Source organism: Glarea lozoyensis, assembly GCF_000409485.1.
Source record: "Glarea lozoyensis ATCC 20868 chromosome Unknown GLAREA15, whole genome shotgun sequence".
Lineage (NCBI taxonomy): Eukaryota > Fungi > Ascomycota > Leotiomycetes > Helotiales > Helotiaceae > Glarea > Glarea lozoyensis.
In genome coordinates, this window is record NW_007360989.1 from 377,866 (window position 1) to 391,650 (window position 13,785).

The window sequence follows — 13,785 nt, forward strand, 5'->3', positions numbered from 1 at the left end:
GGCTTCATATGATACATCCTACCCATCCGTAAGCACCCTCGTCCAATCGAATTTTTTCCACCGCTTTTTGAACCCGTCAACTCGTTTATCACCTCGATGCCAGCGACCCTGTCTCTTAATCACATCAGGTTCAATATCAAGCATACCACCAATAATCTCCCTCGCAAACAAATCTCCTCGAGGCCATCGATTCGAATCCTCCACAATATGGCCCAGCCCTCCATCAAGCTGAAACCAAGCATGGAAGTATGGCATCTCTTTCGCAATCGAGCGACGGAAAGCCTGTTTGCCTGATCCGTCTCTAGCTTTCGCTGCGGTGTCAATGAGCTTCTTATGCTGTGTCCATTCTTCGTCGGCAGATAGGATGGCTTCTTTGAAGAACGCAGGCGCCGTTTCGCCCAGGCTATATGGTAATGGTACGACTTGCATCGCTGCATGCATCTTCCTTTGTGGGGCTGCTGCGTTCTCGTAGAAAACGACGTCTCGTCCTTGGTCGTGATACATTCGTGTCAAGCACTTCATGAAATTTCGGATCTCTTCCCACTCGTCGTCGTCGCATTCTAAGAGGTTGGTTCGGTGCTGTATTGGGACGATAACTGCACCACCTTCACTGAGCTCTGGCTCGGTTGGAAGCGTGAGGTATACTCGCGTCCCAAGAGACAACAATGGTGCCACTGGTGCTTGGTTCTTGTCTTCGTGATGGCACAGCTGGCAGGAATCTAGAATGCGATTCATCTTCTGAAACTCACCAATTGCTGCATTTTTCAGATTGATTTCTGATTTCTGAACGCGCTTGGCAAGCTTGTTCGCATTATCGTCCATGTAATCCAAGTCATCGTCGAATTTTCCATCCTTGGCGATACGCTCTGCAGCTCGCATACCCTCTCCACCAGCTTGATTTTTGGTCCTCCGCTCTTCTCGTACCATATCCTCGATGCTCATATCCTCGTTCTCCTCCACCAACCCTCTTTCCCGACCTCTCTTGTTGTCAATTGACTTTACTTCTCCACGGGTCCCTGCTAACAGTCGATTCTCCATTTGGCCAAGAACTATGACCCCCGATCCGGGATTATTCGAGTAGTTTGCCATGGCTTGATTGTATTCTGCTTCCAGTCTTGCAACATCTGGTGACTTTTTCAGTTTCGCCTTCAAAAGCTGTGCTTTCATGCGATTCAACGCGGTATTATCCAATTGTATGGTTGGTCGAATTGGCTTTTCCTCCACAATCTGACCTTGCGGCAGATCGAACGAGTTCCCGCCTTCTGTTTCATCCTGGTTTCTCCTAATACCCAAATCCAGCTTCCTTTCTTGAAACAATTCTCCGCTTGGCTTTTCTTTCCCAACGTAGCCTTCTCCATATAAACGTCGCCGATCAAGTTCAGTCTGCTCTTCTCGAGCATCATCGAATTCGCGTAGTCCCCCAAACCGTTCTATAGCCACTTCTTCCACCGATTTTCCACTCTGCTCAGCCTGCGAGTAAACAGCCTTGAGTTTGGTCATGCGCCATTGAGCCCCAGAATCTCCAAAAGTGTATTCAACTTCATGATCGGCATCAATGTCCTCAAGCTTCTTTCCGTCCGCCAGATCCTGCAAATGAACGTTTAACTCATTTTTGTGGATCTTCAAATCGTAGTCCGGCTTGGGTGGTGGTGCCTTTTCGACCTTCTTGGCTCCCTTCTGTGTATAGTCTATATCCATTGCTGAAGGCGCCGTCATCCAAGAGTCGCGCTCCAGCTTTGGGCTGTTCGATGGTTCCTCGTCATCTGGAAGTGGTAAATCCTCGTGCGCATCCGAGATTTTGTCATGTTTATGAGATCTTCGTTCCTCGTGATCATCTTCCTTGGATCGCCTTGAACGTTTGTGCCGACGATCATCTCGGTCGGAATCATCTTCCCTATGCCTGTGTTTTGACCGTCGATGTTCCCTATCTGAACCGTCTTCGTCCTTGGTATTATGGTGTCTCGATCGATGCCGGTGTTTATGCTTTCGTTCCTTGTCGCGACTGCTCTCCTTTTCTCTAGCCTTCTTCTCCTCCGCTAGAGTTTTCTCAAATTCATCAAGGCCGGTATCCATTTTCAATATTGAGAAGTTATGTGAGGTCCATAGCTAGGTAGGTAGGTAAAGGTTGTCGCATGGCATGGCATGATGCTAAAAGAAGCTTGGGCCTCCTTCGGTCATAAGTTGCTGGCTGCATCGCCCCGCGTATTTTTCTTCGCGTCCACCTCTTGAACACCCCGCAACACGAAAGCAGATACCAAACATGACGACTCCAGAAGCTACCCAGGGCACTCAGCCCGTCGCTGTTGTCTGTGTCGGAATGGCAGGTCAGTAACTTCTAATGCCATGAATATGAATCTGTCCTAAATCATTTAGGTTCCGGCAAAACGACCTTTATGCAGCGAATAAATTCTTACCTTCACACTCAGAGAACACCTCCATATGTCATCAACTTGGATCCAGCAGTCAGAAATGTTCCATTCGACAGTAACATCGATATCCGCGACTCGGTAAACTATAAGGAGGTTATGAAATCCTACAATCTTGGTCCAAATGGTGGAATTCTTACATCCCTCAATCTATTCGCTACCAAGATAGATCAGATTTTAAATCTGCTCGAAAAGCGCACAATGCCGGACCCGGCAAAACCAGAAGCAAAGCCTATTCAGAATATCTTGGTTGATACACCGGGTCAAATCGAAGTTTTCGTATGGAGCGCATCGGGGGCTATTCTTTTGGACTCGCTGGCTTCTACCTTTCCTACGGTTATTGCATATATTATCGACACACCACGAACGACTTCTACAAGCACATTCATGAGCAACATGCTCTATGCTTGCAGTATTCTCTATAAAACGAAACTCCCAATGATCCTGGTGTTCAACAAAACCGATGTACAAGATGCCGAATTTGCTAAGGAATGGATGACAGACTTCCAAGCATTCCAAGCAGCGCTGGAAAAAGAACAAGAAGCTGGTAGCTTTGGTGGTATGGAAGGGTCTGCTGGTGGTATGGGTGGGAGTGGATATATGGGATCGCTATTAAACAGCATGAGTCTTATGTTAGAAGAGTTCTACAGTCATTTGAGTGTGGTTGGTGTCAGTTCGATGACTGGCGCAGGTATCAAGGAGTTCTTTGAAGCAGTAGGCGAGAAGGCGGAAGAGTTTAATAAGGAATACAAACCCGAGTTAGATCGCAAGCGAAAACAGAGGGAAGCAGATAAGATTGCGAATAGGGAGAAAGAGTTAGGGAAGTTGATGAAAGACATGGCCGTTTCTGGCGAGCCTTCTACAAGAAAGGCTCCTGTGGCCGTTGACAACGATACGCTTAGCGACATGGAAGATGATGCAGATGATGCCGCTGAGGACGACGACGAGGGCTTGACATCCAGATACAAGCAGGCCCTTGACGAGACCACTGGCCATGAGGAAGGGTCGGCGCAAGATGACCACAGCTTTGCAAGATATATTAAAGCAAGTCAAATGGGATTTTAAGTACTTGATTGGGAAAATTGGCGTATAAGGCTGGATTTGGTCATAGGCGGTGCATGGTTAGGCGTATTTTGTAATTCGATACCACATAACAGATCTATGTAGTCTGTATTGAAGACCACAGTGCGATATATAGTCTTCCAAGACCTTCCTTGATTCCCCAACGCCATGAGACTCCCTAACTGACGCCGAAACCAAACTCGGATTGAATCCATCCTCCATTCCACCACCTCTACCCTCTCCAAATCTGCACATACTCGTAGGTCCTCACCCTCTATTCCTTTCATCGTCAAATCTTCCAAAGATCCATAACCTTTCACCCTCCCCCACCCTCCATTTCTTGCCTTTATCACAATCCTTCATCGCGCCTCAAACTGCACCATTCTATCACACCCATTAGCCCTCTTCTTTCCACTCCCCTTCTCCTCTCCCTTCTCCCACTCCCCTCGCTCAAACAAAAATCAAACTCACCTCTTAGTCCTCTCCTTATAAAGCACTCGATGTCCACACTCCTTACACCGAATCGGATCTCCCCTCTTCAACGGCACCTTCGCATTGCAATCGCCACACATATAATTAATCGACGGTCCCTCGCCGGTCAGTTGCCCGCTGAAATTGTCGCGGACGGGCGCGTTGGTTGCGCTACGAGGAGGTTCATAGGAGGATGACATTTTCTGAGGTTGGGGTGGGAGAGTGTGGTGGTTGGTATGTGGTGGGTGGAAGGGGAAAGGGTTGTGGTGGGGGGGTGATGCGAGGCTGAGATCTTTGATGGAAATTTTGTCGGTGAGTTGCCGGATTCGGGGTCGGGGGTTTGAGCCGAGTTTTCTGGAGCCGGACGGCTGAACTATGATCCGTGATGATGGCAAAGCTTATTTGGACCGCGTTTTGTTAAACGTACGGTGGTTGTGATGAAGCTGTGTTCTTCCCGTTATATTGCTTGACCTTTGTCGGGCTTCATTCATATGCTAATGCATACTTGTGTGACGGTAGCCTCACTCATGATGGACAATTAAAGGTATCTTCCATTGTTTACTTCAATCCGTACCTGCATTTCGCATCTCGGAAGCCGCCGTCATCCAGTTAAGGCGGGGAAGCTAAGCAAGGAAGAAGAAGTCGAAGATTTCCGCAGTTGACGGTTTGCGTACCTTTTTCCCCTGGCGATTCGTACTTTTCAGACGTATTTGCCCGGCTTCACTCCGAATTCACGATTCAGAGCCGAAGGACTCCCTAATTATTATTCATAAGCCGTTCAATTCCGTATTATATGTTGTATCAGTTTTTGCTTTCTTCCTCTTGTTATTTTCCAGCTCAACTACAGCAAGATCTTCCAAGCTATCTGCTCTAGCAACTTTGCTATAGCTTCTGCAGTTGCATTCTGCTAGCAGTCAAAGATCATACCCAATACCTTCTTCTACCTCACCTTTGTTAGTTTCGAGGAATCAATACACCATGTGCAACTCCAAACACCACCAATTCCTTCAGGAATTGCCAAAATGCGAGCACCATCTACACATCGAAGGATCTCTCTCCCCATCCCTCCTCTTCAGACTCGCAAAAGTCAACAACATAGCTCTTCCCGACTCTAGCATCGATTCGTCATTTGCCTCGATCGAGGCACTTGAAGCGCGATATGAACGGTTTACCTCACTCAACGACTTCCTCCATTACTATTTTATTGGCATGTCCGTCTTGATCAACGCCTCTGATTTCGAGTCACTGGCATACGAGTACTTCACACGCGCACACAAAGACGGGGTTCACCACGCAGAGATATTCTTCGATCCACAAGCACATACTGAGCGTGGGATTGAATACAAGACAGTTGTCACAGGATTAGTTGCGGCCCAAGTCCGAGCTGAGAGAGACTTCGGACTGACTTCAAAACTTATCTTATGCTTCCTAAGACATCTCTCCGCGGGAGACGCAGATGTTTCGTACGAAAAGGCCGTTGCACTTGGTCATTTCTCGGATGGTACGCTGGCTGGTATTGGAATGGATAGCAGTGAAGTTGGCTTCCCGCCAGAGATTTTCAGAGAGGTCTATGACAAAGCATATGCCGCTGGAATTCGAAGGACTGCTCATGCTGGAGAGGAAGGGGATTCCACATATATCTCCAGAGCGCTGGATATCTGCAGAACGGAACGTATCGATCACGGTATCCGTCTAGTGGACGATGAGGCGCTGCTCAAACGTGTCGCTAAGAACAAGACTTTGGTCACCATGTGTCCATTAAGTAATGTTCGATTACGATGTGTGACCAAAGTGGCTGAGTTGCCTATCCGCAAGTTCTTGGATGAGGGTGTTCGGTTCAGTATCAACAGTGATGATCCAGCCTATTTTGGCGGGTATATCCTGGACAATTACTGCGCTGTTCAAGACGCTTTTAGCTTGAGCTTCAAGGACTGGAAGTTCATCGCCGAGGGCGCTGTTGAGGGCAGTTGGTGCGACGATGGCAGGAAGGAAGCATTATTGCAGAAGGTTCAGGAGTGGGCTGGCCGGTATGAGGGGAAATTCTGAGCAACCTTTGTCATTTAGTCAACGCAGATTTTAGCCACAACATTTTCAACCGACATCACTTCTCTTCTGAGGATGACGTTTACTATAGACACTGTTTCAATGAAAAAGAAATGGGACAGGTCTCTTTTCTTCTGAAAACACGCGTTGTCGCGTGACATCCATTTTCGGTTGAACTTTTGCTCCCACACCTATATCTTGATCTTGTACGAGGCTTCCTATCTTGTTTGCTTCAACAAATTCACAAACACTCAGCCTAACCTTATTCTGTCAATCTATGTGGGATTTTCGTCGGATTTCTTACAATAGCTAAACTCTTGTCTGCCGAACAATACTCTACTCACCGCAATCGAAATTCTCTTGACGCGGCATCTAGAGACAGCCCTTCGCCATGCATCAAATCGTCGACATAGCACTCCCCAACTATAGCAAAAAAGCCATCACCAGTTGGCCTCAAAACATAAGGTACCTCACCTCCAAAGAGGATGCATATTATATCTCCTCTTCTCGAGCCCAAAGGCACACATGCCAGTCTTCCAGCATACGTAACTGAGAAACGACGTTTGGAAGACCATTTATCTAAGGAAGCTTCGATATGGGCATGTGTCTCGAAGCTTGCGCTAGCCTCGTTTAGCCCCCGTATTTCATCTGGACTGGTCTCGGCATATGTCAAGTAACCAGCGAATAATTCTGGTGCCTTCAGCATGAAATCCATGTACTTGCTAAAGTAGTCCGAGTACCGTTCACGCACTGGAAAGCCATCGACTGTCAGACCGCATGTTAGGGTCCTCCAAAGTTCGTCGAATCGCTTCGCTGATAGACCCCCATTGGTATCCCGAGACATGTCTCGACATTCCTGGAGCCATGAAAACGACCGAACTATTCCAACGATCTTGGCCGTAGTAATTTCGAATACAGCAACGGCTTTTGTGAACGTCGGATCAGAGCCTAATTTGGAAATTGTATCAATATGCATTCCTGTAACATGAAGCACAGTCTTATTATCGGAGTGCCACGCTTCAGGTCGCATTCCTCCTGAAGCGCAGAATTTTGTTCTATCGCTATACCGTGTGAATGGGTGTGCATTCCCAATCGTCCTCCAATCTGGAACCCAAGATGGAAGCTTTGAAGCGCCATCAGGTCCGGAAGGGCAAGACAGAGTTCGTAGACTTTTGTGGTGGTTAGAATCAATGACAGCAAAGTCTATGAAAGTTTTTAGGACATCTTCCTGCTTGGTGCTATAGTCTGGTATGAACATGCCTTTTTCTACCCAATCTTTGGCGAGACCCACGACTGCAAAAGTCTTGTCGCGCTGATCTCGACATCTACTGAACGAGGTTGCTAAGAGGATATGGAATAGTGACATTGACAATGGTCCGCTATTCGATCTTCTAAGTCTCTCGATGGCGGTGATGTTTTCCAGGGAATGATGAGCACTTTTTCCTCCCATCTGGCACACCGGAAGAAAGTGGTCTCCTAATCTCATGTACACATCTGCGAGGATCTCCCACGGTATGGATTGTCTGCCACACAAGACTACTGCGCTTTGCGAGCTTGCAACTTCCTGGATGACCCAGGTCCGGCGAAACCAGTCTCTACGCAGTAGTGTAGTCATATGCTCGTACTCGACATCAGACAGCATATATCTGTGAGCGCCTCCCGAAAAGATTTTGCCACCGCTTGCTCTCCACCACCCAAGGCGCACTAAGAACCAAGAGTTGTCTTGCCCATCTAATTGCGAACGTAGGTTTTCCAGCGACGCGAAAGCACGATTGTCACTCTCTTTCTCGGGTCCAAGCCAAACAATGACTTGTTTGGCCTTTGCGTATATATCCTGCATGATCCGAACTTGGCTACTTCTTTCGTGGACGTCATCTTGGTTTATACAGATTGCATCAATCCAAAGCACTCTTGGTTCGTCGACAAGTCGAAGCTGCTGTAGGGCAGCTTCGAGGTCAGAAGTGATGTACATATTCTTCCCTGAGCATTCAATCTTGTGTTTTCTCGACGGTTCCCCCCAAGCATAAGAGAGAGCTTCATATTCGCAGCCTTGAAGATAACGTGTAGGCTTTAGATTACACTTCAGTTTCTCGCCAACTTCACCAGGTTCAAGAACTAAGAGTCTTGTTCTTTCGTTCTCGGACAAAGCTGAGTACGAATAATCCACAGTACGTTGAGTATGATCTTTCTCAGTGCCTAAATCGTTGGCAAGGGTTTTGTTCTCCTTTTCTACTAAGATCCCATGGGCCACATGTCCCGCGGGGTCGCTACTAGGATTTCTCGATTCAGAAATCCAAAAAAGGAAGCCTGTAATACTTACAATGCCAGATGCTGAAGCAAGCTTCCTAATCGTTCTGCTGTTATCGACATTTGCAGTCCGTATTGACGAGGCATTCCTTGGGTTTCTGAAGGCATGGTTTTGAGTAGCCGGTTGCAACTGACGGAACAAATTTCGTACACTGCCGAGGCGAGGACAACGTCTCATTGTTACCTTAACTCGTTTCGAGGTGGATTATATATCCTATGATATTTTCAGTGGGAGTTCCTGTCGTGTTTTTCAATTGTCAAACGTCTCCTTCAGTAGTGAGGCGTAGTCCAGCTGAAAACTCAACGTGAGAGGTGCGTGAGGCTGAGACAGTGTGTGGGCTTGGCAGCCTTTTTCATGAGCTCCTCAAGAGAGCATAGAACTTGAGTGCGATGTTGTTCAAGACAGAAGAAAGAATCGTTCTGTTTATTCTAGTAAGAACTACCGAAGTAGTTGAAATGATTGGCTATGTGGCTCATCTGGACCTATCTTTTTTTTGATCCACTTCTTGAGTCGTTTGAGAGGCTCGTACACTGAAGAGCGGAGTGGAACGATTATAGTATTTGATTCAACACCCCGCAAGTTCACAAGGAGTTAAATAACTCACAACATTTAGTACAGCTTTGGACGAAGTGGTACTCCTACCCAATCCTCCTTAACTTTTGGGTTGTTTCTGGGTTTCACCATGCAGCGATTCGGAAGTCCCATGCCCAAAAAGATTCTCAAAACAAAATTCGAATGGGGTCCAATTTCGTCTGGCATGTTTTAACATAGCAATCACGACTAATCGGAGTTAACAAATGGGTCTCGGGTGGCTAATTAAAGGGGGGGTAGTCGGTTAAGCGAGATCAATCACTGGCGGCATAAACTACAAGTTTCGAAAGACGCTGTTAATTTCAACACAAACATACGTCTTAATTCTTTCCAAAAGGTAGGAGTCAACCTTTTTGATATTGAAGGACAACTCTGACTTAGGTAGCTCACGGAGGACAAAATAAGTTTTAGTTACCTGTCTACTAATTTTAGGACTCAATAAGTCGACTCCGAATAGAGCTTAAGAAGTCTTATTTACTAAAACAATTGGCGAAATAAGTCATATTGTTCTAAGTTAATCCACTAAATTGAGATATTTTCGTTCGAAGAAACATCGCGTTTCGACTACCACTTATGTTGTCCACAGCGAGGGTAGATATGGCTTGCCTACGTTGACGTAAACCCTGGTCAGCTGCGCCGCACTAAACCTCATTAGGTGGGAGTGGTCGGTAGACTTTGGTGACACTGTTGTCCAAACCACGGCTCAGTACGAGATATACACTCTCTCGAGCTTGCCATATATTAGGTTGTTTATCAGACACTGGCGCTCTGCAATCCGAGAACCCAACATGGACGATTCCAAGTCCAACACGACCTTGGATGAAGGTTCGGCAACCCCTGCAATATCTTGGGCGCGACATACACGAACATCATGTGACGCTTGCAAACAAATGAAGGTACATCCTCATTTTCTATAAGGTTGGGTAATGTGAAGACATAGCTTGAGTGAATCTGATCATTCATGTACAAAATGTAGATAAAATGCTACAGAAACGAGAACGAAAGTTGCAAACGTTGCGCGGCGCGAAAACTGTACTGCACGACCACACCAGTGGAGAGGAAGAAGAGGAAATTGGCAAAGTACTGACATTCCAATCGTCTAATGTAATCAAAACGCTAAATGGGACTTTAGCAACAAAGAGACATATCTCGAAGAGATGGAAGATCGGCTCAAGCGCATGGAATCAGCTATCATAACTTCTGGGATACAATCCACATCAGAACTCGAAAAGGAAAATGAGAATGACAAGAAGTCTTCTGAAAAGATTGAGGACCAGGCGAAGTTATCTAACCATCTTTCAAACTTAGTCTTGAACCAAGGCGGTTCACCAAACTTCATTGGTATGCAGCACTTCTTCTCAAATAATGGTAGTGCTGGAGCTGAAATTTCTGTTTAGGTTGGTCATCTGGGTTCTCGCTTCTGTCTCCACAAGGACTTCGTTGGATCTCTGGAAAACTAGGCGACAAGGATGAGTTAGCTCAGCTTATCAGCAGAATGTCGAAGGAGGATTATGGTGTTTGGGGGAAAGGTGATGTTGATCTTTGGTATCCTGTGCCACGGTCATTACATACGCCACTTCCTTCGAAGGAAGTTGCGTTATTGTATGTCGATTGTAAGCGGACTTGTGATTTTTTTTCTCTTTTCCCACTCTTTTGCTCTTTCGCTCTAGCTTACATCGTCTCAGCTTTCTTCGCAAAATACAACAGTGTCTTTCCCATTCTCAATCGGAGGGTGTTCAACATAAATCTCGAGCGGCAGTACTCGCTAAATCCTCCGAGGAGTACCGCCTGGTACGCACTATTCAATGTTGTTCTCTGCATAGGTTGTATCCGGTCCCAAAGGAAAGAAAGCCAGTGGCAAGCTCCCTGTCTTACTGATTATATATCTATCCCTCTGGAGAACGGGGCTGAGTACTTTCGCAATGCAAGTTGCTGCTTTCATGAGTTACTCTTTAAAGAGCCGAATTTGATGTCAATGCAGGCCCTGGTTCTGATGGTAAATACTCCATCTGTCCAATTACCATCAATTGTTGTCTAACCTTGAACAAGCTATTCATTACACACTCGAGTCCTAATCCTCAACCTGCATATGTCTTAACATCGGCAGCTGGAAATCTTGCAATCACACTTGGTCTTCACCGCAGTTTAGATGGTTTTGGCTTCTCACCAGAAGAGATCGAGCAGAGACGAAACGTCTATTGGGTATTCTTCCTGTCGGAGAAAGCTATAAGCCATAATCTGGGGAGACCTTCAATTATTAATGACGACGATATTGCAATTGAATTGCCATCTAAACAGCCAGGCATCATCAAATCACTCAATGGAGGAAAAATATACGACATTTTCCAAGATCAGGTCACCTTAGCTATCATTGGAAGTCGCATATGTACCGAATTGTACTCCGCAAGCTCACAAACCAAGTCTGAAGCTGATCGCATGAAAGTGGTGGGCAAATTAGATCGTCATCTTCAGAGTTGGCGAGATGCAATACCGGTTGAGATTCGCCCAGAACATCCCATTAGTTGCTCAGACGAGCAGTACGCTTCGGTTGTTATGATGCACTTTGCATATTTAGACATTGTGATCCTGCTGCATCGTGTTCCCGGTCACCAAAAATCGTTGAAGCGGGGAGAGGCTACAGATGAGAAGATGGCTGATCCAAAAGCACAGTTTAATGTGAGGGTTCGAGCGAGCCATCTGCTGTGTCTCGCTGCGGCAAGGAGATCAATTCGACTTTTAGATGCAATTAGCAAGAATGATCACCAGAATCACAATCTCACATGGTTCGTTGTCAACCTCATTTCAAACTCTATCTACTAATTGGAATTTCAGGTTGACGCTTTATTACCCTCTCAGCGCAAGCCTTGTCCTCATTACAAATCTCCTCTCAAACCCACAACACGATCATGTCGCTTCCGACGTCCAATTGATGGGTTTAATCATTGTCTTTATCTCTAAATTCGTTCAACCTGGCAGTTCCTTTGACACCACCCCAACCGTCAGTGTATTCAGGGAGCTCTACGCCATTATCGCACGTCTTGTAGGTGTCCTTCCAGATACATCTCAGCCATCAACCTCACTCTCAAGACTTGACAACTATTCATCGACTATCCCTGCCCCAGGCGATCAGCAGCAGAACATTTGGGGAGAGTCGAACTTACCAAATGCAACCAGTGTTGAGAGTTGGCCGGAAATATCAGAGGACAGTCCTCTCGATTTTGCACCGTATATGGGCCCCGAGCCTAGCCACTTTGATTTTGATCCGACTTATGATCCTATGCCCTCGATCGTAAACCATGATCTTGATGTGACCAGCATGTGGGGGCCAAGTTTTGCAACTGGATTGTGGGCTGCAGAAATTTGATCTCTCTCTAGTATAGACCATACAATTCGCAATATTTTATGTTCACCTCATTGGGCAGCTGGTAATAAAATCCTCTCATATCTATTTTTTGGTCATTAAATGAGTGAGAAGGTGTCGCAGCGAGGTTGCATTGTGTTTTGCAACAGGAGGACACCAGGAAGAGTTACGATCTAGGATCATTCACAAAACATTCATCATGAAAAACCGTGGAAATCAGTTTCAGTTCGAATTTAAATAGACCAACAATTTCAAATCCATTTCTGGCGATTTGTTCTGTCGCCGCCGACTCGGGTGTTTTTTGCTACCGATGCTACCGAGATTTCAACATCACCGATTTCTAAAAGACATCTGAACCTTGTACCGTTAACACCACCTACCGAGATTACTTTCCAATATAATAAGATGGATTTCTTTCTTGGAACTAACCATCTAGAGTTCACGATTCATTCCAACAATTACAGCAGTTCAAACTTCAAACCAAACAATCCACTAAAACACATACAACACTTTCCACCTCCAACTTCAAAATGAAAGTCCTCCTCCTAGGTCTCACCGGCAACGTAGGCTCTCGTCTCCTCCCCTCACTTCTCGCACACAATCATTCAGTCGTTGCGTTCGTCCGCTCCCCCTCCAAAATCCCCTCCGAAATCAAATCCAAACTCGCCGCCCTCGTCGTTGGATCTGCAACCGACAGCAACGCCATCAGAACCGCAATTCTCGAACATGAATGCGATGCAGTCGTTAATGCGGCTGGTGTAGCCGCCATGACGGGTTTCACTGCTCAAGGAGAGTTCACGGCGATTTTTGAGGCGGTGGTGAAGGTGTGTAGTGAGGCTGGGAAGGAACGGGGAGTACCGATTAGATGTTGGTTTATGAGTGGGTTTGGGATCTTGGATGGGCCGAAGAAGGGGTGTTTGTTAAGCGATTTGTAAGTTTTTCGAATTATCTAGTCTGTGTTGTTTTACGCTGGTATTGATATCGTGGGATCCATGTGACTAATTTTCATATAGTATCCCACTCTTCCCCTCCCACAAGCGAAACTACGCACTCATCAAATCCATCCCCCCTTCAACCCTCGCCTGGTCCCTCTTCTGCGCCATGGAAATGCCTCCTAAACACCCATCACCGCAGTTCCCTCCCTCTCCTGACTCCCCAGCCGATAACCTGATTGCGAAAGCTGATTCCCCACCGAATTGGAATGAGAAATGGAAGAAAGTGCCGCTGATAGGCAATTATCTTAATATTATGACACAGATGCAGGGATATGTCGCGGGTTTGGAGAGGTGTGCGGATTTTATTGCGGGGGATTTGGAGAAGGGGATGGGGAGTGAGTGGGTGGGGAGGAGGGTGGGTGTTGTGGAGAGGAGTAAGGTTATTTGAGCAATTTGGGGGGGTGAAATGGGTGGTGTATTGTAATAGATTTTAGATTGAAATTGATTAGAAACTTGTAATATAATAGACTATGAAATGAAATTTGGAACATACATTCGCCTCTTTGAAAAGTCCTCACGGATCAAGCG

At 46.3% G+C, this 13,785-nt stretch overlaps 6 protein-coding genes across 6 annotated transcripts; 4 read left to right on the plus strand and 2 right to left on the minus strand.

Moving 5' to 3' along the window:
• Positions 1-18: 18 nt before the first annotated feature.
• On the minus strand, positions 19-2,073 carry GLAREA_05946 (uncharacterized protein; the record flags this gene model as incomplete). Its single annotated transcript, XM_008081360.1, has 1 exon — positions 19-2,073. One exon carries the CDS (start codon positions 2,071-2,073, stop codon positions 19-21), a length of 2,055 nt encoding a protein of 684 aa, XP_008079551.1.
• Positions 2,074-2,260: 187 nt separating this feature from the next.
• Positions 2,261-3,491, plus strand: GLAREA_05947 (P-loop containing nucleoside triphosphate hydrolase; the record flags this gene model as incomplete). The annotated part of the gene is made up of 2 exons (XM_008081361.1): positions 2,261-2,324; positions 2,374-3,491. The coding sequence occupies 2 exons, from the start codon at positions 2,261-2,263 to the stop codon at positions 3,489-3,491; spliced, it is 1,182 nt and encodes a 393-aa protein (XP_008079552.1).
• Positions 3,492-4,937: 1,446 nt separating this feature from the next.
• GLAREA_05948 (Metallo-dependent hydrolase) lies at positions 4,938-6,005 on the plus strand (the record flags this gene model as incomplete). Its single annotated transcript, XM_008081362.1, has 1 exon — positions 4,938-6,005. One exon carries the CDS (start codon positions 4,938-4,940, stop codon positions 6,003-6,005), a length of 1,068 nt encoding a protein of 355 aa, XP_008079553.1.
• A 337-nt stretch (positions 6,006-6,342) lies between these two features.
• GLAREA_05949 (uncharacterized protein) lies at positions 6,343-8,417 on the minus strand (the record flags this gene model as incomplete). Its single annotated transcript, XM_008081363.1, has 2 exons — positions 6,343-8,272; positions 8,323-8,417. 2 exons carry the CDS (start codon positions 8,415-8,417, stop codon positions 6,343-6,345), a joined length of 2,025 nt encoding a protein of 674 aa, XP_008079554.1.
• Positions 8,418-9,689: 1,272 nt separating this feature from the next.
• Positions 9,690-12,265, plus strand: GLAREA_05950 (Zn2/Cys6 DNA-binding protein; the record flags this gene model as incomplete). The annotated part of the gene is made up of 7 exons (XM_008081364.1): positions 9,690-9,797; positions 9,878-9,981; positions 10,034-10,242; positions 10,299-10,514; positions 10,587-10,897; positions 10,951-11,684; positions 11,734-12,265. 7 exons carry the CDS (start codon positions 9,690-9,692, stop codon positions 12,263-12,265), a joined length of 2,214 nt encoding a protein of 737 aa, XP_008079555.1.
• Positions 12,266-12,792: 527 nt separating this feature from the next.
• Positions 12,793-13,645, plus strand: GLAREA_05951 (NAD(P)-binding Rossmann-fold containing protein; the record flags this gene model as incomplete). Its single annotated transcript, XM_008081365.1, has 2 exons — positions 12,793-13,193; positions 13,276-13,645. The coding sequence occupies 2 exons, from the start codon at positions 12,793-12,795 to the stop codon at positions 13,643-13,645; spliced, it is 771 nt and encodes a 256-aa protein (XP_008079556.1).
• Positions 13,646-13,785: the final 140 nt, after the last annotated feature.